Below are 25,838 nucleotides of genomic sequence, written 5' to 3'. Positions count from 1 at the left end.
TAATAGTCTTCTGCGAAAGGAATGGAATTCATGTTAATATGCAGGGCTTTCCCTGTTCTGCAGACCCTTCATCCTTTGAAAATCTCTTGGGGAATGGAGGGACTTTTGGAAGTGGTGATGGATATAGTCCAATGGGTTACATGATTATGAGCAGCTGTAGTCCTGTCTTCTAAAAATGTATTTATCTTAATTGACTAAAACAGCAGTATTAATTGAATTAATTGATTCATCATTTCTGAAACCTGTTTCTTTTTGGAGCAGGCATTTGAGTATACGTACACATTGATCAAATGAGGAAGGGCATATTTTTGTTTTGCCAACAAAGGACCCAAGAGTTATACATAGAATCATAGAATTGTAGAGTTGGAAGTGATCCTTAGGACCATCTGGCCCAACCCCCTGCAATGCAAGAATCTCAGCTAAAGCATCCCTGACAGATGGTCATCCATTCCTTGCTTTAAAACCTCCAGGAGAGTCTGCACCTTCCAAGGGAGTCCATTCCACTACCTGTTCAGTTCATTAAAGCCCTTTACAGGTGTTCAAACTGGGTACAATGGGTATGTGGAGAGAAACATTATAGTGGCAGGGTCTACTCTTGACCAATGTGTGTTTTAAACAAATTACTGAAGGGAGTCTTCATGTGCATACTAGTTAATGTATAGAAATATCTCCATGTAATCCTCAGATAGCAGCAGCAAAGGAAAGGATTAATTTTCCTCTACCTATCTTCTGTGATCCAAATGGTATTTGTTCTTTAAAAACATAAATGCAAAGACAAATTTAATGTCACATCTGCTTTAGTGCAAATTGGTGTTGCTCAAAGGAATATGCTTTGGGGGGGGGGGGATTGCTACCCATAATTATTTTATGTAGGTCTCTTCAATTACTTGCCCACACGGGTTACATATTGACATAAGATGGTTTGCTTACTTACAGATTCTTGTACTGAGTGTAAAATATGGCCTGTGGGGAATATGGCGATTGCATCCGCTTGTTTCTTGTTGTTCTAGCATACAAAGGACCTTTTGAGTAGAAATTGTAGCTAAATGTGAAAGATTTCATTTTGTGGTGAGCATGGCATTGTTCTTTGGTCACAATTCTGTTACTGATTTTTAAAAATATATTTATTTATTTTGCAGCCTAGGCTGAAGTTGGTTGTCCTTTTAGTCTAAAGCCTCAGAAAAGAATATGCTATTCAAAGCATTTCATTTTACATTCCGTTTGCAATAGGAGTATTATTGCTAAGCTACTTTTAGTGTGGTAATTGCTGTTTTGTCTGAATAACACGTATTATTTAAACTGATTTTTCTCTGGGTCAGGCTTCATATACTAACTAGACCCTGGAGTGATGAGTTTGATTGCTACTTATTCACTATGTAAATTATCTGATTTTAAAATAAATATTATTTGCTGTAACATCTTATCACTTTTATAATGTGTTCTGCACAGGAAAGAACATGAAACAGATTTAAATGTTATGGTGATTTTATTCCTAGAATTTAACGTTATAGGCTGAACATTAAGATAAGCTTTTGAATGGTAAGAGCAGTTCAGTAGTAGAGTCAATTACCCAGGGGAGGAAATCAATCTCTTGCTGACGGTCTTCATGCAGATGCTAGGCAGTCTGATATTGGGATGATTTAGCTCAGGATTTCCTGTGTTTGATTGATCTACAAGTCCCCTTCCAACTCTATTATATGAATGACAGGGTTTGGGGGTCAGAAACCCTACGACGTTTGCAGTTTACTGATAAAGTTTGCCAGTAAACAACAGTATCAACAAAAATTTAACACTGCAAACTTATTCATACTAAAAATAAATAAATAAATCCTGTTAGCATCTACTGCTGTGCTAAAATGCAAATTAAAGGAAGACAAGCAATCAATATTTTTTAATATTTAAAGAGTGTATTTTTAAAAACCCCACTTCCTTTCCCTGTTGAATCTTTCTGTCTTTCCTTGTTTGACTCAGCAATATTAGGCTGTGTTGTAGATGCACTAAAGGGTTGCTGTCTGTTAAGGCTTTAATACACCTGGCTGATTCTTGACTCTGAAGATAGACTTTCCTGCAGCTAGTATTCTTTAAAAAGGCCTTCTTTGTGGTACCACCTCATTTATGGAACCCCCTTCCCTCCAACAGGCCCTGATTATTAGTTACAGTCCTTATTTTCTGATACTTGTTTGTAGTAAAATATTTCCCCTGTTTTTGCATTTGGGGGATGTGGTAAAACGTTGCTAGTGTGATTTGCTATCATTATCACGCTTCAGGTTCAGATAATTCCCCAGTGTTTTATCTAGCAGTTAAAAGATTTAAGGTTGTGGTTGGATGCATGAACATCACAACTGCAATTCTATATATGAACTTACCTGGGAATAAACCCCATCGAACTAAATAACACTTACTTCTGAGTAAACATGCATAAGATTATGCAAAAGGGCACTCTGTAGTTCATAGCCTACCATTTTGCACACTGTAGCAGATAAGTTGTTTTGAACTCTTCACAACATATTGTTATGACTATTTTGTTTTTCTACATGTATGTGTAGGTTTTTGTTCATTTGGAAAATCACTTTATTGGTGTTTGGTGGAGGGCAGGGCTAATGCAATACAGACAGCAGACAAGAGCCTGAAATAGTGTGTAATAGTGGAGGAGTTCGGATTCACAGGCATGGCAACCTTCACTATTCCTGGGGCTTCTCCATACTCACTATACTGTTGTCTCTGATAGGTCAAGATTGGATGTATTTCTTCTGGACCCAACTGTGTGCAATATTTCTAGGTGGCGATTGTGGCCAGATGAAATTAACATTAAGATTGTATTTATTTAAAAATGCCAAATGTCACCACAGACTAGTAATTATCAGAATGTTACAAGTTTTCTTTTCACTTCTAAGGAAAACAGAAATTGGGTTATTGCGTCTGGTGTTTTATTTAAATCTCTGCGCAGCGTTTCTATGTTCATCCACCTTAGGAGGAATCCTGATGTGATTGTACCGTCCTTCTCACACTCTGTGATGCCATAAAAATATTCCATTGACCTGACACAGATACTGAACATCCGTACCTCCTACAGAAAGCAGGAAGAGGACAGCATCTCTGAAAAATTAGACCATGTATCCTGAGAATTCAACATCTAGATGAAATACAGTCTTTATTGATTTTCTTAACAAATGATGTTTCTCTTATGTTCTAAGAGGAATGCATTTCAGACTTTAAAGAGAGCGGAAACATTAACTTTCCTTTGTAACTATGAATGGTATTGTTTATTGCACTATAAAAAGCTGTATTTTTACGAAGTTCAGATATGCTGATGTATGGGTTCCTTTTTAAGGAGGTAATTCTTTTAAGTTAGAATTATCTAGGAATCATGTTTTCTGACACTATTATGCCGTTCAAGTAGATATAGCTCATGTTTTTCAATTTTTCAATTATTGGAAGTTAGCACTGACCAACATAAAATAAATGATTACTTATATTTTACCTTTACTGTATAAATGTTAATTATACAGTATTATTATGCTCTGATAAAATCAATGATTTAGTACAGGATAGATATAGAAAGGTCATTGAACAAAAAAAAAAAAATCACTGGAGCAAGAATATTGATATATCTCCCAGGACCAGTATGAGGGGCAGACCATGATGGTGTTTTCACTTGGTGATATATTGCTAGTGAAACCGCCACTGCTCAGTGAGGGATAAACAAGCTGCAGCTGGCTGCTGTAGGCAGAGGGGCTCAGAACCGTGGCAGTTTCACCAGTGATATATGTCACAGGGGTTCCTCCATCTTGGGGAGTGGAGGGCTAGCTCAGCTGGGGGGCGTTGAGCAGCAGATGGGGGCTAGCTGCATTGTCCCTGACCTGCAAGGCGCTGGGGTGAAAGCACCTCAGGTCCCCCATGGTGAGAGCTGAAGCAGTTTCACTTGAGGCCTCGCAGGCTGGGGCCAATGCCTCTCTTTTCAATATCACATTATATTGCCAAACCACAAAGTTTTGCTGGTGATATACCACGGTGTTGAAAACCTAATATTGCCCAGCCCTAGGCAAGAATAGCCATCGATCAAAACTGAAGGGAGGGGAAAATGAACTCTATTTAATTTTTTAAAATTTTAATATGTATGCATGTTGTCATGCTAAACTTTTTAAGGACTTGTAAAGGTCAGTAATTGCAGAACAGGTTAATAGGAAATTGAGTGCTTTCATAATGTAAATACAGTGGTACCTCGGCTTAAGAACTACTGGTGTGTAGGCTGGCTGACATGCTCTAGCAGTAATAACAAACTGTATTTGGGGCGTGAATAAAGTAAATAAGGTGAGAAATTTTTCCACCCTAAAGGCAAACAGAGGTAGTTCATGCTTCCTGTGTGCACTCTATTGATTTTTTTTTTTAAAAACCCAGCCATATTTGACAAAAATGGTCAAGCATGAAGATACATGAAAAGATATTAACAGATGTTTCATAAATAACAAACCTTGATTTGATTTTAAGCAGGTAGCATCGCAAAAGTAATTAGCAATGCCTCCTATTTAAATATTATTTGCCAGATGTTTCCCACATAATATTGCTCAAGTTTATCCAGAAAATTTTAGGTTTGCATAAAATTGTATAAACAAGTGCTGGGATATTCAGAGCATTTTCTGTACTTGGAATGCTGAATACTTTTTCCTGGGGAAAAAAACTTGCTTATGTTTGTTTCTATGGACTTGAGGATTCATTGAGTCCCCAGCTTTTATATTAATCTTCAGTCGTATATCGAGTTTTATGCTCGTCCTGCTCATTATCTACAGCATAATCCTATTCCCTGTTGTGTAGGGTTTTGCAGTGGTTTAATGGTATGGTGTAATCCTATCTGTGTCTACTCAGAATAAGTGGTGTCTTTTATGACATTTCTGGGGCACTTCCGGGTTCAGCGCTGTGCATATGTGTGCAATTGCGTAGATATCGGTCACACCTAAAAAGAGTTGCTGGTACAATGAAACCAGAGCTCTTGTCTTCCACTGTTACATTGTTATTGGGGTGGTTGTACTTATTTATTTGGTTCTGTTGCAAATTCCTGAAACAATGGCTCTTAAGTGTGCTAGGCAATAACTTCTCCTTTTTGAGGTGGCAGAGGGAGTGACAAGAAATCTAGTGTTTCTGTGTGTCAATACTTTGAGTAAACAAGCTTGTCCGTGAAGCAAAATTGTATAAAGAAACACCTGAAGAATGTTCTAGTTGCAGCAGCAGATATGGATAACAACCTGGGGTTCAACAAGACAGTGATGGTGTGGCTCCGTAGAAAGTTAATCCGGGTTTATGAGCACCCTACTCGGGATGAAGTTGCAGTCCACTTGTAGAATCAGAAACTGCCTCCTCAGAATGGTTCAGTTGCGCCCCCTTATTATTATTTTGCATGACATGTCACACACACACACACACACACACACACACACAAAATGTTTTGTCAGGCTTTTGGTCATTTCCCCCCTGAACATTCTGTTTTTGTTTTAATGAGCTGGATCCTTTGTTTAATATTGCCATGTTTTTGCTCTCTGCTCTCAGACTTTACTGCATTTTAATCGTAAGCCACCTTAGGGAGCCCTTGCCTGGGCTAAAAAGGTGAGTGTAAATTATTTTAGAAATAACATTTTAAAAACCTTGTTGAATGGCCCACTTCGCCTCCACTATAGCTAAGGCTCTTAGTCCGTTGTTTTCTAGCTAGCTGTGTTGCTCTACAGCAACCTTCGCGAACATAGGGCCTTCCAAATTCTTTGAGCTACAATTCCCATCCTCCCCTACCAGCACATCTGGAGGGCACCGTGTTGGCACAGGCAGAACTACAGCTTATGTATCCTAGTGCTAGGCTCTAACACAATCGACAGTCCCACCCTAATGACAGAACATAGAGACACCATTTCATGCTATTGCATAAATGTGTCCTAGAAAGCAAAGCCTGACATAGCTCTGGAAAACCTCACTAAGCACAGATCTCATTCCAGTTTTGCATTAAATATATGGGATGATGGAATAGGGTAATGCCAGCTGCACGTGCTAGTGGACTCCCGCCCCCACCCCCAGCTCATAAAGTTGACTTCAGTATTAAATGAGAAAGCAAAACAGCATCAGCACTATCCAGTTGAATGCATGCTGTAAAGAAAATGAAATGGCTTAAGTTGGAATGAGTTGTCATGGAAATATTGGAGGCAGAACTTCAGTCAGACAGGGAAATATGATACATTGCTTGCAAATGAGTAAAATCATTACAGTTATTATCCATGCAGTGAAGAGTTGGTTTTATAACTACTGAGCAATATTATATATACATAAAAATTATCCTTTCCATTTCTTTTCTTTAATAAAGACTCATTTTGTCATACTTGACAGATGGCCATCCAACTTCTGCTTGAAAATCTCCAAGAAAGGCGAGTCCACCATCTCTAGTTGGAGTCTGTTCCACTGTTAAACAGCTCTTTCTGTCAGAAAGTTAACCCTGATGTTTATTTGGAATCTACTTTATGAAGCCATTGGTTTGGGTCCTAGTCTCCAGAGCAGGAGAAAGCACGTTTGCTCCCTCTTCCATATGACAGCCCGTTAGATATTTGAAGATGGCTATCATATCTCCTCTCAGTCTCCTCTTTTCCAGGCTAAACATACCCAATTACCTCAACCATTCCCCATAAGCCTTGGTTTCCAGACCCTTTATCATCTTGGTCACCCACCTTTTCACACTTCCCAGCTTATCAACATCCTCCTTAAATTGTGATGTCCAGAACTGGATACAGTACTCCAGATGTGGTCTGACCAAGGCAGAATAGAGCCTTCCCTTGATCAGAACACAGTACTTCTGTTAATGCAGCCTAGAATAGCATTAGCAATTTTTGTTTGCTGCTGCATCACACTTGTTGACTTGGAGCAATTGCAGGAAGAAACTTAGTATTTCAGTTAAGCAAGCAACCCAAACTGAGGGCTAGAAGAAAAGAGGCATTAATTTATTTGAAAATATATCAGGTTGAGTTGTAAATCCTAGGTAAAAGTGGTTGTAATTTAAATTCTGATGAAATTAAGCTTCCTTAGCATGAATGACATCTCTATTATGAGGTAACATCTTCCTAAGGTTTATGTTTCTAATGACCCTGCAATTATCTATAGATGCATAATTAGTTCAAGTATTAGATAATTAATTTTCAGAAGGTATCTTAACTAATTTCACACATTGATACCAAGGGCATTTGGAAGACAGTCCTTCGGTTTAAAATTCCCCTGATGATTTGCCACCTGTCACTTCAATCCTTTCAGTTTACCACTCCTTTCCATCTCTCACTATTTTAAATCTTGTTAAACCTGCAAGTCTGATGTATGAAATCATTCTATAACATTCCATTAGTTGAACTGTAAATACAAAGACCCAAGACTGAAAGATGATTTTAGCCATGAGTGTTGATATTAACGTCTTAACCCTTAAATGTCGTAAGAGTTGCTAACTTTTAAGAATGAAGCGTTCTTGCAACAGAGAGGTGTAAGACGCAAGTCCCATAAGTATTACTCAGCTTTGAAACCAAGCAATATTGCAAAGCCTTTTAAGATACTAATTTAGTTGTGGTAGAAGCACAGCTTTTGCATTTTTATAGCACAGTTGTACCTGCAGTAGAATAAAGGCCACAATGAGACCTAAGGTTAGCTAGTGTAATTGCAAGGTCACATTCCTCCAAATCTTTTTTTTTATTTATGGCCACTTTAAACTGGTTGTCATAGTGGTGTATGCAAGTTTGAGGGGCTTTTCCGTATTGTAGAATAAATAGCAGTTTTAGAGGCCTTGGCATGAGTGGAATTGTTAACTCTCCTCTCATGTGCACACTCATGTTAACAGCAGGGGTACCAACTTGAATAAAATATTGTGGGAGCCCAGGCAAGCCCTGCCCTGCATTGAAGCCTTAGGTCACAAGGGATTCACTTTTGCCGCTTACCCCCAGGACCGAGGAGAGAACAAACGCACCAGGGAAGTTCCTCTTCAGAGAAAAAAAGTTTTAGAGCATAATCGATCACATGACACAGTGCGTGCACACACCATTTGAATGGGAATGCCCATAACCCCTTCAAATATTTTATTGTGGGGGCTCATAGGAATTGGCTCCTATGGTTAACAGTCTTCAGTGAAGCAGGATGCTGAGCTGGTTCTGGGCCAACACAGCTCCTACATGCCACTATAGCCACTACTTGGACTTGCTTTCTGGTGGCTCCTTTCCTCATTCTGTTGAAAAGGCATGCTCAGATGGCTTGAAAGAAAAGACTCTTAGGCTGAATGATATCCAAGAGATGAATGTGGCCCAGAAACGTGACTTGATTTCCTAATGCTCCAGGCCAAAGCCTGAGTTCCAGTAACTGTGTGGCAGGCTTTTCCCTCTCAATAGTTCTGAAACATTGACTGAAATAAGACATTAAGGAGAGAGGTATACTTGCACCTACTGCCTATATTCCTTATGCACATTTCACCTCTGTGTAGGAAGCGAGCTTCTGCTAAACTAATTCCAAACAGGACTATACACAAATAACTACCACAAGGGGACCTAAAAGCCACCTCTTTACAAGAGAGAAAAAGTATCGCTGATTACATTTTCATTGACTTGGGATTCTTATGCTTGTTTGATAATTTGGTTGAAGTTTACCTTGGCTGTTTAGCGGGTTCCCACTTTGGGGCCTAGGCTAAGTCAGGGTCCTGTCATCTTGCTGCCATGGGCATTGTTAATTTGCAGTGAGAGTTAAAACACCATGGTAAGGTTTAGAATATCCCATATGTGTTAGAGAATAATTCAGTAAGTGTTTGACCTTTATGGATACCCTAAACGGCATGCCTTCCATTTTTAACATTTACCCCTTTGTTGGACTGATAACACGCCAGAATAGAGAGCAGCATATTTTCCTACAGTGCTGTTTTTGTTTTATAAATGAATACAGCTGTGTTATTTTGTGTGGAGGAAGTATTCATGTTGAGTTCACAGAACTTTCTCAGAAGACAGTCGGGAGGGGGGGGAATAGATGGTTATATTTCAGCTGTTGACATGGAAGTAGTCTTATTTGGGCTTTGAAACTTGTCCTGATTTTCAAAGGCACTTGTATATTGAGAGAGGTCCATATGTCCATATCATTGAATGATTGAAGGATACTATTGTACAACATTATATATTTTTAATGGGCACTCTGTAGACATACTTTTTAAAATAAAAAAGTGAAACAAAAGGTACATGTAAATGCAACAAAGTGGATCTGTAACCAGCACTTGCATATTAAAATAATTTTTAGTGGGGACATAGGTTTCCGGGCAGGAGTTGATCACGATGAGGGTGTGCCAAGCATGCCTTCCCTTTCAGCACGTTTCTCCTTTTTGTTCTGCGTTCGAGTGTCTTCAAAGCCCATGACACCTTTTGTAAAGGCTGTTGTCCAATTGGAGCACTTGCAGGCCAGTGCTTCCCAGTTGTCAGTGTTTATACTACATTTTTAAAGATTTGCTTTGAGAGAGTCTTTAAACCTCTTTTGTTGACCACCAGCATTACACTTTCCATTTTTAAGTTCGGAATCGAGTAGTTGCTTTGGAAGACGATAATTAGGTGTCCGCACAACATGACCAGTCCAACAAAATTGATGTTGAAGAATCATTGCTTCGAGACTGGTGATCTTTGCTTCTTCCAGTACACTGGCATTAGTTTGCCTGCCTTCCCAAGTGATGTGTAATTTTTTTTGGAATCACCGTTGATGGAATCTTTTGCGAAGTTGGAGAAGGTGTTTATAAGTTGTCCATGTTTTATAAGTATATAGTAAGGTTGGTAGTATAATAGCTTTTTAAACAAGCATTTTGGTTTCCCTGTGAATGTCCCAGTCCTCAAACACTATGCACTTCAATCAGGAGAAAGCTGCACTCGCAGAACTCAGGCGATGCTGGATTTCGGCATCAATGTTTGCCCTTGTGGAAAGATAACTGCCCAGGTAGGAAAAGTGATTGACACTTTCCAACATTATACCATTGAGTTGCATTTGTGGTGCTACCGAGGGGTTGTTTTGTGCTTGTTGGTGCATCGCTTTGGTTTTTTGGGTGTTGAGCAACAGGCCAAGCTTTTTGTAAGCTTCTGCGAAGATATTTAGGATGGTTTGGAGGTAATCTTCTGAGTGTGCACATACTACATTGTCATCAGCATACTGAAGCTCTATGACAGAAGTTACGGTAACCTTAGTCTTTGCCTTCAGCCTGGTCAAAGAACTTTCCATGTGTTCAATATATGATTTCTACTCCAGTGGTGAGTTTCCCTTCGACAAAGTGTAGAAGGGAATAGATTCAATAGATGTAAAGGGGGTACTGTTTCAATCTCCCTTCTTCTCTAGATCTACTCCAGAGCCATAGGGTATAATGTCCCATGACTCTGTTACCATGGATGCTTGGTTGCTCAAAGCCATCAGAACAGACTGAACCGATGATATCTGTGTATTAGTTGATTATTGCTGCCATGACTGAGGTGCCACTGTGCTTCCGCCTGCTTTGCGGTTCTTGCTCTAGCAGAACGCAATGCACTTTTTGGGTTGCCTTCAGTTGGTACAGGCTAGGCTGTTGTTGCTTTGAGCCGGGCAGGATGTAGTAATGTTTCTTAGTTCTTCCCTTTCTCCAGTTCCAGAGCATCTAGTCTTTATAAAAGGCTTCGCAAGATGCCCAGGGATCTACCTTCCTGATCATGTTTTCTCTTTGATTTATCAGAGGGGATATATCAGAGGGGCTTGAAACAGCTTCTGCATGTGTGGCCTGGTTCCTGCTTGCCCACCATGCTCTGATTCATAGAATCGGAAGGGACCCTGAGGATAATCTAATCCAACTCCTTGCAGTGTTGTAATATTAAGCTGTCCCATGCGGAATTCAAACCTACAACCTTGGCATTATCAGCACCATGCTGTAACCAACTCAGCTAACCTGTATAGTTTCACTGCCTCTCAATAATTCCCCAGAAGAGCAGTATTCTACATACCTACGGGACCGCCTCTCCTGGTATGCCCCACAGAGAAACTTACGGTCTTCAAATAAAAACATCTTGAAGGTCCCAGGCCACAGAGAAGTTAGGCTGGCCTCAACTAGAGCCAGGGCTTTTTCGGCTGTGGCTCCGACCTGGTGGAACACTCTGTCACAAGAGACTAGGGCCCTGCGGGACTTGACATCTTTCCGCAGGGCCTGCAAGACAGAGCTGTTCCGCCAGGCCTTTGGCCAGGGCACAGCCTGACTCCCTCCCTCGGCAATCTTCACGGAGCTCTGGCCCAATGGTGGCCAGTGGCTTGAATTTAATTAATTTTATAATGAATGATTTTAGAGTGTTGTTTGTGTTGTACTTTTGTATTGTTTTATTGTTGTTAGCCGCCCTGAGCCTGGCTTCGGCTGGGGAGGGTGGGATATAAATAAAATTTATTATTATTATTATTATTATTATTATTATTCCTAAAGTTTGTCCCGTTCACCTTGGGGCCATGTTCACTGTGAGAGAAACTGCAGGCTGGATTACAACCCCAGATACTGAAATTCTGGTTCAAGCACTAGAATCCCTGACACCATTTCTACTCCTGACAGAAATGTTGTGAGTTTTTTTTCTCAGTACTTTGGGCTCAGCTGCTTAATTGGCCAGGCTGGCAGCAGTAGGGAACCCAAAGTAATCAAAACCCAAAAGATCTGCTACGAAGTTGAGTCAAAACAGACTACAGGCGATTGCAGATTGCAAGCATCTGGGATATGTTCCTTCCAAACTTGCCAGTACACTAAGAACATCTTTTAAACTGTACTTAAATAGTAGACACCACTCTCTTCTCTTTGCCATTCATTGCCTGTTTCATACTTCCAAATGTCAAGTTAAAACATCTGCTTCCTTCCTGGTCCTGACTCTCTTCTCTGTTGTTGTTGTTGTTGTTGTTGTTGTTGTTTATACCCCACCCATCTGGCTGGGTTTCCCCAGCCACTCTGGGCAGCTCCCAACAGAATATTAAACAGAATAAAACATCAAACAGTAAAAACTTCCCTAAACAGGGCTGCCTTCAGATGTCTTCTAAAAGCCAGATAGTTGTTTATTTCCTGGACATCTGATGGGAGGGAGTTCCACAGGCTGGGTGCAGCCACCGAGAAGGCCCTCTGCCTGGTTCCCTTTAACCTCACTTCTCGCAGTGAGGGAGCCGCTAGAAGCACTCTTGGTGCTGGACCTCAGTGTCCGGGCTGAACAATGGGGGTGGAGATGCTCCTTCAGGCAGTTGCAACTATTTCCCGTTGAAGGCATGGTTCTAAGCCTCTGAATCTCTTGCTTAATGCAATGCATTTACAATTATTTTCCACAACAAAATGTGTTTGGCTCATGGAGATAAATATATTGCGATATTCCAACACTTATGTTGTACACCTTAATGGTAAATTGCTCTGCTCTGCATTTAATTATTTAATTAAGCATTATACATGGTTGATATCCTGAATAAAAGGCTGAGTTTATGTTTTTTTCCTTTTTTTAAACTCAGCTACCTTCAAGTCCTATGAAAGGGCTTGAAACAAACTTAAGTACCACTTATCTCATTGGGCCTGTGCTAAGTAAGTTTGGATCCAACCCTTAATTCTCAGAAGTGGGAGTAAAACTTTCATGAAACAGACATGAAATATTCATTTAAAATCATTCTTTTGGTTGAGAAATAAACTAGAAATTTCCTTGATTCACTTATTTGTTTGGAATCCTAGGAAGATGTGTCATTCTTCTAGCCTGTTTATCTGCAAATGAGAACCACACTATCTTTCTGTTTTGAAAGGCTCTGCATCTGCGTGGTTTTCAGCGTGTACCATTACAGCACAGATGCCAAAAAAAATGACAGCATCTACTTTGGTCACAAGCTATGCCAGATGTGTTTATCCTTACAGTTCAGATTGCTGCTGCTGCTGCTTTGTGCTGTTTCCAAAGCAAACTTAAACTGCAATCCAATCTGCACCTACTTGGAAGTAAGCCCTGTTTGAACTCAGTGAAACTTGCTTATATACAAACACACATAGATCAACTGTTTAAGTCTTTAATAGACATCATGAACAATGTAAAACATATAAATATATAGTGTATATATATAATATATATTATATAAAAATCAATGCATGTGAACACTTTTTAGAAAACAATTTAATTGAAAATGTTTCAGTATTGAACTATGTCCTAAGCTGATTTTCCTAAAACAAAACATAATATGTCAGATACTTACTTAATTCATTGTGGCTGGAATAATTGAGTCTTCCAAGAATGACATATACTTTTAGATTAAATTTTCACAGCAGAAAGTGATGATAAATGTGTTTTTCATTTTTAAAATTGATATTACAATATTCCTGAGAATCACAGCGACATGACTGATGGGCATTTTATTATTGTTTTAGTAGTAGTGTGGAATAATTCATGGGTATCATGTTTTCAAGCTACACTTTGGGTTACGCTATCCTGTGTTTTTCTTGCTTTGCTATGATATATTATTATATATCTTCTTCTTTTTTGCCAGAACACTTAGAAAGTGTGCAGTTAGCAGTGTTATGCTTACTTAGTTTATAGCCGTCATCCTTCACAGCAGATAATTGCTAGTTTGTTCCTGATTCATTTCCCCTTTCACCTCTCCAGCATATAATGCATTAATGTTGGTAAGCAGTCTTTTCCCAAAACCTGAAAGGCTATTAATGTGCTTATTCAGTCAAAAGTAGGTATGTTGGGTTTTGGTGCAGTGGTAGAGATGTGAAGGCCTGGGAGGAAACTGGGAAAATGTGGTGCTGGGGTGTTCCCATTTTTCCAGAAACAAATAGGGAGTGCTTTTTGTTTGCTTGCAGGCAGCCCTTCCAAATTTTAATCAAAGTGCAGCAAAAGTTTGCATAGAAGTTAACTTATAAGAAAAAGAACAAGTTTTTGTTTTATCAGAAAAGCCCGTGCTTTGATGTTCTATCTCTCTCTGGAAACTATATATAATTCCTTGGGCTTGTTGCGCTGTATTGACTTTTACTGACAGCTGGCACCAACTTTATTCTAGAGCCAAACCATCCACAAGGAGTAGGAGTAGCTATCACAGACTCCTATCTCGATAATAGTGTTTCTCTGTGGGCATCTATCCATGTTTTATATACAATTGACCGCTTATTTCCATAATAACAATTGATCAATGGAATTCACTGATCATCACAAGGCTTTTGAAAGCATGACTCTTTATTGTGTGTGGCTCTCCAGCTGTTATAGTGTCTTAACTTTAAGCTGGAAAGACTTCAGCTTCTGACCTCTCCTCTTCCTGGTTTCCTCCTCTTCTCCCTCTGACTGCTCATTGTTGACACACCACGACTTCCCAGACTCTTCCCTTGCTGGTTCCCCTGTGCCCAACCAGTCCATGACAGGTATTAACTGAATGCACCTATAGAAACTTGTCAGTTCTGCTAATTTTGATATTGTTTTGCCATTAAAACTTCCTATCTTACAATAAAATACTGTATGCTGTTTTTCTTTACTCAAAGACTAATTACCACATCTCTTGCTGAAATAAAAGTATGCTTTGACATTTCTAACAAGAACATGGGCTGATTTCAGTGCTGCGCTTGCCCCTGCAGTTTCTGCTCAAAAGGGAAACCCAGCCAGATGGGTGGGGTATAAACAAACAATGATGATGATGATGATGATGATGATGATGATGATAATAAATTATTTATTTCTGGCAGCATTGCAAGTGGCAGGTATAGTGTTGTGCCAACCAAAATTCGCACTGCCTTTCTGTGCCATCAGCTGCTTAGTGTGTGTGGTTCTGGCATGGAGATATTACACATTTTCCCTGTCACGAAGCAACAGCTATTCAAGTGATTTATCTATCAAATGGAACCTTGCTATAGTTAAGCACTTTTGGTGGTCTCAGGGAGGCGGGGGCTATCATTTTTTAGAAAGTGGTTATGTTTATAATTATGAAAGTTCTGCACCCTGCATAAAAGTGAGGGGTGCTGTGTAGGATGATGATATTATTTAACACTTAAGTTTTTGAACAAAAGTGTGGGACATTGTGTGTACAGTACATTGCACAGGCACTTGACCACTAGGTTAAATGTCATCACCTTGTCTGTATAGCTACTTACCATGTCATAATGACTCGGTCCACATCCTCTTTCCAGGAAACATCTGTTAGGAACCAGGAAATTCAGTAATAGCTTCCTCCATTTCTTTATGACTAGTGTGTATGTGAGAGAGAGCACACAAACAAGCTTCTAGATTTCAGAATATGAGACTGCAGAAGATAATGTACAAAACTTTGTATGATGATCATCTATGAAGAAAAGCACTTTAGAAATGGCAGTTCAAAAAAGCAGCATATCCTTTTCACTTTAAATATTTAACTATAAATTTTATGGAAAATTCAAAGTATCTTCATCTTGCATTTCAATCAGCTGCAGTTGTGTGATTGCACCTAAATGCTTTGGGCCTACATAATTGTCTGCAAAATTGCCTCTGTAATTGTTTATGTTGGCAGTTTGCACCTCCAAATTGAAGGTCAGTGACTGAGGGATTTGGAAAAGGGAGGAGGGAGTGTTGGGAGTTAGCAAAATACACTCTAACACAGCTGTCCTCATTACCTACTGTAAGGGAAAAACTAATTAGTTTTATTGAATTCAGTTTTCTAGTGGAACTATTTGCAGCTTGTTAATCTTCATAATGCAGAATGACTGTTAAATGAATTTTAGTTCTATGGCTTTTGATGTGCGGTATAATAAACTGAAAGGATTGATTCAGATGCTATGCAGTACAACATCTTCCTCAAAGATGGATGAATTCTCTGTAGAATTCAGGACAGAATAAGTAGATTGCACAGATTATGAAACAACTATGTTAGTATCTCTGCAGTGCATTGTGACCTAATTTCTCATTCTATTTTCTGCATAGGCTGGCTGGAAAGAAGAATTAACACTATTTGTGTTTGGGTCTTTTTAAAAAAAGAATTAAAACAACAATTGCATCTTCATCATATTCTGGTTGGGAGGAAGGATAATTCCATAAGAGGTGGTGGAGAACTGATTTCACCCACCAGCTTAGGGTTTCTCAGATTGAAACTGATTTGAAAATAATATAATTAATTAAAATCCAAACAAAAGTAAGATGGTGAGCGTAAAATAATTTGTTTCATCAGTGCTGCAAAAGGCTGGTGTTTCAACTGGCAGAGCGAGCACATGGAACAGGGTCTGTGAAAAGTAGCAGTAGGGAAATAAATCCCCAGGACCTCATCACCACAGACTTCTGTTGGGAGAAACATGCAGTGAACAAGTGTGTGCATGAGTATCTGCAGGGTTGGCCACGGGAGTGCTTTTTTTCTATGGATACGCAAGACACAAATTAAGACTTTGATAAAAAGAAGTTATTGACCATTTTGACCAAGGCTCCAGTGTTTGCTTAAAGCAGGGTTCAGCAAACTTTTTCCGCAGGGGGCCGGTCCACTGTCCCTCAGACCTTGTGGGGGGGCCGGACTATATTTTGAAAACAAAAATCCTCCCCACGACTCTCCCCTCCCTTCTCCACAGCACCGGACGAGCCCCGGTGGCTGCTTACCTGTGCCTTGCGAGCGGCAGGGGCTGGCAGCGGCGGAGGGATGATGAGTGGCGTGAAAGGGCTGGCACTGGTGAGGGGCTGCTTAAAATGGCTCTCAGCCAACCGCGGTGCAACAAAGCCCAGCCCCCTTCCTCCTCTAGGCAGGGTGGGGAGAAGCCAGTAGGAGGGAGGGAGGGAGGAGGCGCCGCCACAATGTGTGTGAGGGAGGGGGCAGGAAATGGCACAGCCCGAACGACCAGAATCCCCACACCAATCCACGTGGCGATTCCTGGACCGTCCGCGGGCCGGATCTGGTAGGCAATTGGGCCGGATCCAGCCTCCGGGCCTTAGTCTGCCGACCCCTGGCTTAAAGAGTTATCTACTTTGTGTTATATTTTCCTTTATGTTGTGGACAAACAAGCATCATCAACAACAACAAAAAAGCCTGACTGGTTTCCAACCTTATGTCTGACATTCACTGTAGCAAGGTGGTGTCTGTGTAAGAGGTGTGAATTTCAGCATTAGGAGTCTTTAGTTTAGAGTCCTACAGTATTGTTGTTCAGTGGACAAACTGAAAACAAATATAATGAATCAAAATAGTCAACAACCTGTAGTTCCAAGTCATAGACCATGCTCCACTCCGTAATTATTTTTGTGGACACGTGTCTGTCTGTCTGTGTGTGTGTGTGTGTGTGTGTGTGAGAGAGAGAGAGAGAGAGAGAGAGAGACAGAGAGATTCAGCAAATATAATCTCACAGAGAAGCAACCAGTGGCATGTTATTTTTTAAACATGTTGTCATAAATTACTGTGAACACATGCTGAGCATTTTATGTGTTTATAGGGCTACTTTTATATGGAGACACCCTGAGGCTGAAATCCTATGTGCACTTACAAGAAGTAAGTCCCAGTGACCACAATAGGGCTTCCTTCTAAGTAACCATGCAGAGGGTTGTGCTGTCAAACTTCCTGTGCTAAGCTGCGTGCTCATGATATACGTCTCAGTTTCAAAGCAGGTTTGTCATGAGTGGCATCAACTGGAAAAAACAGAATTGCTTAGGAGCTTAAGTCATTCTGTCCATTAACCTGGAATTTAACTTGGATGTGGTTTAGGTGTTGTTTGCACAGGAACATACCAGTGATCTATTTCCAGAATACAAATTGTATGTCTGCAGGCCACATACCTAGGTTCCTGAACAAATGATATTGTGAATGTATGCCAGATTGGTTCTAAAACATCCAGGAGTCCACATAGGTAGAGCAGACTCCCCACTACAGATGGTTGCCCTTCAACTTATGGATGGCTACCAGGAATGCAGTTTAGGGGGATGTGCAGTGGTGTGTGGTCAATGGGCTAGGCTATTCTCCTATATGTTCCCCTGGTGCCTCCTTCCCAAAGCCTGGAAAGCTTTTGCCCAGCAGAGGGAGGGAGGTGCGATACTCCGATGGGTTCAAGAGCCCTTCTGCCACCTTCCCAAAGCCCGCCCAGCTTTGGGAAGGAGGCAAGAGGGCTCCTGAGTCCTGTCAGAGGGCTGGCACCTGCTTCCCAAAGCCCAGGAAGCTTCTGCCAAGCTTAGGGAAGGAGGCACAAAGCTCACATGTGTGACATGGGAAACGTCAGGCCCCCTCCATTGCCCTTGGAAGCTGACGCCTTTGGCCCTAACTGTTCCCCCACAAAAAAAATCACCGCATGCCACTGGGGATACATGATTGCTCTGCTCCCTCTTTCCCTTTCCACGTGATTAGCATCCTTGAGTTATTTTGAACCAATCTCTAACTTTAGGGGTAGAGGAAGCAGGCTTATTTGTTTAAAGTAGTTGTTTAAAATTAACATTGCATGAAACTCTTGCATAGGGCTTACATGACCCAAATTTCCTTCCTCCAGCCATGTGTTCATTCCTTCCTGAGCAAGGCTTTTGCCAGTTTGAATTGCAGGTCTTTCAATATATTCAAGTTCTGTTTTTCAGTACTTGCCTTGTGGTTCAAATTCCACAATGAGGTGTCTTGCCACACAAACAACAAAAGAATATTGGATATATATTCTAAGTGATTGCACTGGAGACAAAAGCTTGCATATAAACATAGAGGTGTGTCATCAGTTTAGAGCAACAATATGTATATATATTTATATAAACATTTTTAATTCTCTCTTTCTCTTTTTTCTTTGCAGCCTATAGCATCTTCTTCTAGTAGGTGAGTACACTGCATAATCTAACTATTAACAATTATCCACCAGTATATTCAAGTATACTATTCTTTTTAAGAAATTTCACAACATTATGAAGTTAACAGCTTGAAGCTATATAGCAGCCAAACTATATTTAAATTTTATAGGTCAGCATATTTTATAGGGGGTAGCCTTTGCAATCCCACTTTTCCTTCTCGTATTAGTTGTTAGGATATAATTTAGCATGCATTAGTTTGCAGCCTTGAAAATAAAGTGCTTCTTATCACTGACATACATTTGAAGCCCATTGTCAGATAATGGTGCTGATTATAGTTGCTTGTGACACAGATCTGCTGTTGGGAAAATGGCTGAAAAAGAACTATTCTAGAACCACGTCGGCAGAATTGGGCTGCTTTCATTGTAAGAGCCATTCATTGCTTCAGTTCTGAATGCCAGGTTTAAAAAGTAGGACGATTCAAAATAGAAAGATAGAAATGGGTAAAGGGGGCATTTTGAAGGCACATCTGCCTGGGCAAATAATACCTGGTTTTTTAAAAAGTTTGTTTTAAAAGGATGTGCGTGAAAGATAATGTGGTAGGAAACTTGTGCCGGTTTCTTAGCAATGAACATTTAACTGAGGAAATAATGTTGCTTAGGGTTGCATGTGAAAGCTATAAATTGCCTTGAGTTATTTTGAACTGCTTTGTTCCAACTTCAGCGATATTCAAGCTTCTGGCAGAAGTCATTATACTGTATGTTGAAAATACGTTGCTTCTTTGTTATAGGTGTATCACCTAAGACCATGATTAAGCTGTTATTGAGAGGCAGCTTAAAGGTGGCTATTAGGAATGAGGAGGTATATACTCATTCTCACAGCCCAGTGAAGGAATTTGAGGCACAGGCTGGCTGCAGGGAAGCATGGTCACTGTCATGGCCAAAAGAGCTAATAATAATAGAATCATAGAGTTGGAAGAGACCACAAGAGTCGTTTAGTCCAACCTGCTGCAATGCAGGAATCTTTTGCCCAACATGGGGCTCAAACCCATGCAGGAATCTTTTGCCCAACATGGGGCTCAAACCCACAACCTTGAGATTAAGAGACCTCAGACTGAGCTGGGTCTCCCCAGGATCTCATGGGGTTTCTTCATCTTGCATGGCTGGATGAGATCTTAGAGAAGGGAGGGACAACAGGCCCTTTAAAAAGGCCAGTCCCACCCAGACTTGGCTTCTCTTTCCTTTCATCACCTTTACTCTTAATTGGCTTTGTAATATCATGTATTGTTGCAATACCATTGTTTAAAGAGTGATCCTAGCCATGTCTACACAGTGGTAAGGCCTATTGAATTCAATGAGGCTAACTCCCAGGTAAGTAGGATTAGGATTGCTGCCTTAGCGTGTGATTCCCGATTGTCAGTCTGGTAAGAAGGAAACTGCTGGAAGCAGAAGTGACACAGGAACCAACAGCTGCTTAAATAGGCAAGTGAAAACAGTACATGAAGCGTTTCACATGCTCTGAAACCACCTTGCTGTTTCACACACATCCCTAAATAGCTCCAAAAAAAAAAACACCTTCATAGGTGAAGCCAGACATCATTCTGGAGTTTGCTAGAACAGTATTGCTTTTCAATGAAAATTTGTCGTCTTTGTCTGTGCATCAGATACTGGACACATGGACAACTGCCGCTGCATAAGCTAAATCCACAGTGGATTTGTAGTGCTGTAGTCATTTATTGTGTCAGCAAGCAGGCTATACTAGGGGCTTGAATTACCACCTTTGTTTGAAGGTAGGATTGATATGAAATTTTAATCTCAACAAGGAATGCTATGAAGCAGCCACTTCATAATAGGCAATATGGTGGACCTGGGTCTTACCCTTGCATATTAAAGTTTGTGAGTTTCATTTAAGGCGTGCTCTTTCGTCTTACTCTCTTCAAGTTTTCTACTTATGTCTTTTTGTAGGAAGCAAAGGAGATTTGCAGCTGCGTGGGGGAGGGGAATGTTCCTACTCTTACGAATGAGTTTGAAAGCCAGCAATTTCTTAATCATTTACCAGAATAGTTGTTTCCTATTCCAGCAGCAGAAGGAAATGTTTACATTATGAGACGCAGCAGCCTTTTCCAGACAATCCTATGACTCTGGCTTTTTGACTATTTATCACATGCAACAGCTACTATAATTATGCCCAGCAGTCAAGGTTTCCATTTAGAAAAGCATGAGTAGCTGGTGGAGGGATGGGCTGGGACACCAATATATTTTCTATTTAAAAGGAACTTAGTTGCACTTGAACCGGGATTTCCTGAAACAAAGATTTGCTGATAAAGGCTTACTTTACAGTTGATAAGCAAAATGGATCCCAGGGTATTATGTTGGTTGTCCGTTAGATCTGTTCTGGATGAAAAAGAGGTAAATGAGTATATTGGATTGTTTTATTTAATGAAGTGTGTTTTTAATGAAGTGTGTATTTATTGAAGCGTGCAGTGTAAGAGAGAATATATTCTAAACAATACAGTTTATTAGTTAAATATATTACAGTGCTTTTTCTAAGTTCATATTTCATAGATGTGGAAAGGTGCCAGAAAAGGAATAAAACCACAGGAGTATATAACAAAATTAAGATTCTGAACTTGGAAAGTGATATGTTCTGTTTAATATGACAAATAGCATGATCCTGTAATGTTTACTTGGAATTAAGATTCACTGAGAGGAATGGGGCTCTCAAGTAAGTGTGCATACGATATTGACCATAATGAAATAGAAAACAATTGTCAATACCAAGCGATTCTTCGTTTTTAGAAAAGTGAAATATGTACATGGATCATTGTGTCAAAATCAGTGCATTAAAGATAAATTTTGCTTACAATTTTAGAAATAATATGTAAGACCTCCTGTATTAAGAACACAAGTAGTGTTTTAATAGCTTTATTTCAATAATAATTGGAACTTAAATTATTTTATATTTTGTTGGGTGTAGACTTACTAATTCATATATAATTTCTTACAGTGAAGTTGCTGTGGAGTAGGCTGTTGGTCTAAAAATGACAGAGTTAAAAATCATTTTTCATATGTGGAGGAGCTAGAAATATTATTCCGTGTAATTCAGTAATATTTAAATCTGGATAAAAGATCAGAAAGGAACATTAGGAGATTTTGGCCCTTGCACATAATACCTTTCAGTTCTAAGTAAATTGCAAATACCTACGGGCTATGCTCCTGCTGTTGAGTGTGAAAAGTCTTCCACTGTGCTAAACAGATTTTCAGCATTGGTGGAAGAGGAAGGAGAATAGTTTTGTGAATTTCCATCTAATTGTCTGTGCTATCACATTCAACAACACTCATTTTGGTGGGGAAAGAAAGCATGCAGTGAATGATCACAGGCTGGATGCAGGCTGTTTCTTTTTTACCTCAGAACGTATGGAAACAGTCCTGCATGGATAGTCAATGGGGCGCCACCCATATGTCATTGGACTACAACTCCCATCAGCCTCAGTCAGCATGGCCAATGGTCAGCCTGGTCAACCTGGCTGAAATGTGTTCTCAAACCTGACACAGTCATACCTTGGGTTACAGACGCTTCGGGTTGTGCGATTTTGGGTTGTGCACCACACCGAACCCGGAAGTACCGGAATGGTTACTTCCGGGTTTCGGTGCTTGTGCATGTGCAGAAGCACTAAATCGCGCCCCACGCATGCACAGACTTGTGGGTTGCGAATGCTGTGAGTTGTGAACGTGCCTCCCGCACAGATCACGTTCGCAACCCGAGCGTCCACTGTACAGCCTCCTGCCTGCCTGGATGGAAGATAGGGGGGGGGTGAATGTGTGTAGAAACTCTGGCACGGTCCCCCAGGAGGTTGTCCAGAAAGGAATGTGAGCCTTTGGTTGAAAAGGGCTTCCCACCCCTGTGCGAAGCTATCTCCTTCCTGGTTTGTTTATCCACTTGTGCAAAGGGGGGAACAAAGCGGGAACAGTCGGGCTTTGTGCAGCAGCCCAGTTTCCGCACAGTATGGTTTACTGAAGCTAATTGTTACATGTGAACTTAGCCATTATCAGATGTGGAGTGTATTTCTACCCTTCTAATTGGCTGGAAATTGCAGTAAATGTATTTCCTGACACTTTGCTTTTTGAATGATTTTATTATGCCCTGTAATTATATTTCATTTGTATTATGTGAAACACTCTTGAAGGCATGGCAAGGAGCATTTTCTTTGTTTTTTTAAAATAATAATAATAGATAATAAATTTTATTTGTACCCTGCCCTCCCCAGCCGAAGCCAGGCTCAGAGCGGCCAACATTATACAAATAACACAGTACAGTGGTACCTTGGGTTCCATACGCTTCAAGTTACAGACTCCGCTAATCCAGAAATATTACCTTGGGTTAAGAACTTTGCTTCAGGGTGAGAACAGAAATCGCACGCGGCAGCGCAGCAGCAGCAGGAGGCCCCATTAGCTAAAGTGGTGCTTCAGGTTAAGAACAGTTTCAGGTTAAGAACAGACCTCCAGAACGAATTAAGTTCTTAACCTGAGGTACCACTGTATATATAAAATACAATACATAATATTGATGAATATGATAGAAATTCCAGAAATAAAGTCCCGAACTTTCATTTTGAAATACTTATACATTTAAACCAGAAGACAAAATGAATCTGCAATGTGTATAAAGGTCATAGCAAAATAGGCTTTTGGGGTGAGTAGGGGGGACTAAGTTTACATGAAAGAAAATGTTTCATTTTGCACTGTCCTTTGCCAGACTCTGAGACTGGTAAGCAAGGGCAGTTTACATTTGCTTAGGTGCAGGTGTCATGTCATAGAATAATAGAAACATAGAAGAGTTGAAAGAGACCCCAAGGGTCATCTAGTCCAACCCCCTTTCATTGTCTGCATATAGTTGCTCTGCAAAGCAAATAATACATGAAGACCACCTGCAGATATAACTGTGTGCAAGATTTAACAAAGCTGGCCTATTTTAAGGACTGATGCCCTTTATATGCTTCATGAATGCTTAATAGTGTATGTGAATTTTTTTTATCATGGAGTAAATCCCTTTTTTAAAACACTGCAGTAGAAAATAACATATGCTCTCTTAGTGCAGTCCTTGCTTGTTAGCATTAATATAATGCACACAGTTCTTTAAAGGCAGCAACATGGTCCCAGACCAGAAGGCGTTTAGACTGACATGATTATTTGTGAATGAAGAAAATGGCATTTCAGTAAACAAAGTGTGCATGCAGGCACCAATGTGTGCTTTATCCAGCTGTCTCCCCTGTTCATATATATATAATCAGAGATGGAGGGGGAGGGCTGTTGTTTTATTAATCTGTGAAAATGAGCCACCTTCAATACACTGATTTTGGTTAATATTTCTCAGTGTGAATCACTTCCGGTATCTGAGCTGTCTTGCTGTCAATGCTTCCATGTTACTCAACACAGGGGCAGGGGTGAGCTGACTAGCCCTGGCTTCTCTCTGAACAGCTCAGCTATCTGTGGTTATAACATCTTCCTGCGTGAAGCTGTACTGTACTTATGAAGGGTTTGACACAAACTGGAACTCTGCACAATTTGAATTCTGGGTCATCTGGAGCCCTTTGCATCTACAGTGTTACTACAGATAGCTGCACTGTTCAAGTGGACATTGGAGTATGGGCTACTCAGTGTGCTCCCATGTCTGTCACGAGGAACATAGTACAGTGGTACCTCGGGTTACAAACGCTTCAGGTTACATATGCTTCAAGTTACAGACTCCGCTAACCCAGAAATAATACCTCGGGTTAAGAACTTTGCTTCAGGGTGAGAACAGAAATTGTGCAGCAGCGGCACAGCAGCAGCAGGAGGCCCCATTAGCTAAAGTGGTGCTTCAGGTTAAGAACAGTTTCAGGTTAAGAACAGACCTCCAGAATGAATTCTTAACCCGAGGTACCACTGTATTAATTACTGAGGAGGGCTGCAACTTAACTCTGTATGCTTTCACTGCTGTTTTCTTTATGTCATATTCAACTTTCTATCTTGGCTAATATTAGAAGATCATTTTTTCAGTTCCTTCCTCCTTAACTTGAAATTAGCATTTACCACACATGTGTATTGCATGTTATTTTTAATTTTTGTTGTAACTGCAGAGAGGTCAGGCAGGAGAGAGTCCTGTAGCTAGAAGGAAGTGAAATGTAACAGGAAGAAATGACATCATCCTTGTCTTCTCCTACTCTGTTTCCTAAGCCTGATACATAATAGTGCAGATTGGATCTTTTATGTTAAAAGGAAACAAAAACATTAACAACACTTGGCACAATAGGGTTCTTGGAAACTGGAGCAGCTGAAAGAAACATAAGATCCTTTGACATGTTTTATGCAGGTTGAATGGCTATGTTTGCACGGTTGCAGCACCTAGGTAAACCTACATTTACAATGATCTAAAGAGTTCTATGGATTGCTACAGCGCACGGAAATGCTGTTTATCTTCCTCCCACAGTGGTACCTATTTGTCTACTTGCACTGGCATGCTTTCAAACTGCTAGGTTGGCAGGAGCTGGGATAGAGCAATAGGAGCTCACCCCGCCGCAGGGATTTGAACTGCCGACCTTCCGATTGGCAAGCCCAAGAGGCTCAGTGGTTTAGACCACAGCGCCACCTGCATCCCAGTACACCAGTTTGTAAGTAACTGAGAGCAAGGAAAGTATCCTAAAATTAAATACCTTCATTTAACCAGCTTAGTATCTGTCCACCTTTGGACTCAACAGGTAGGCACACTTTCCTTCTATAGCCGTCAAGCATGAAGGGAAATTAAGAGATGCTTGAATCAATAGAGTTACTGGACGCATTTGAATGCTTAGATCCCAATAATTTAAATAGGATTTACACTTAACTTTCTCTGTTCTGGAATTCATAATAAGGTCAGATAGACAAGAACATTATATCTGTCAGTTATACTCTTCATTTCATAAATAAGTCACCTTTCAGTAGATCAGGTGTTATTGACCTTCAGTAAATTATTGCTAAACCTTGAGTGTTACAACTTCCAATCTATTAAATTCTCCCAATTTATCAGAAAACCTTTATTGTTCCTATCAATCATTGTGCAGTGAATGTATACCACATTATCTCTTTTGCAAGTCACACTGTTTTTAAATCATTTAGG

At 40.3% G+C, this 25,838-nt stretch overlaps 1 protein-coding gene across 1 annotated transcript in view; it reads left to right on the top strand.

The window, feature by feature from the left end:
* Positions 1-25,838, top strand: part of PTPRE (protein tyrosine phosphatase receptor type E) — a 103,799-nt gene that overhangs the window by 4,948 nt on the left and 73,013 nt on the right. The window contains 1 exon segment of the mRNA XM_053388893.1: positions 18,713-18,735. Within this exon segment, the coding sequence (XP_053244868.1) occupies positions 18,713-18,735 (23 nt within the window).

The sequence above is a fragment of the Podarcis raffonei genome, chromosome 5 (genome assembly GCF_027172205.1).
Source record: "Podarcis raffonei isolate rPodRaf1 chromosome 5, rPodRaf1.pri, whole genome shotgun sequence".
Classification (NCBI taxonomy): domain Eukaryota; kingdom Metazoa; phylum Chordata; class Lepidosauria; order Squamata; family Lacertidae; genus Podarcis; species Podarcis raffonei.
This window is presented reverse-complemented; position numbering and strand designations above follow the sequence as displayed.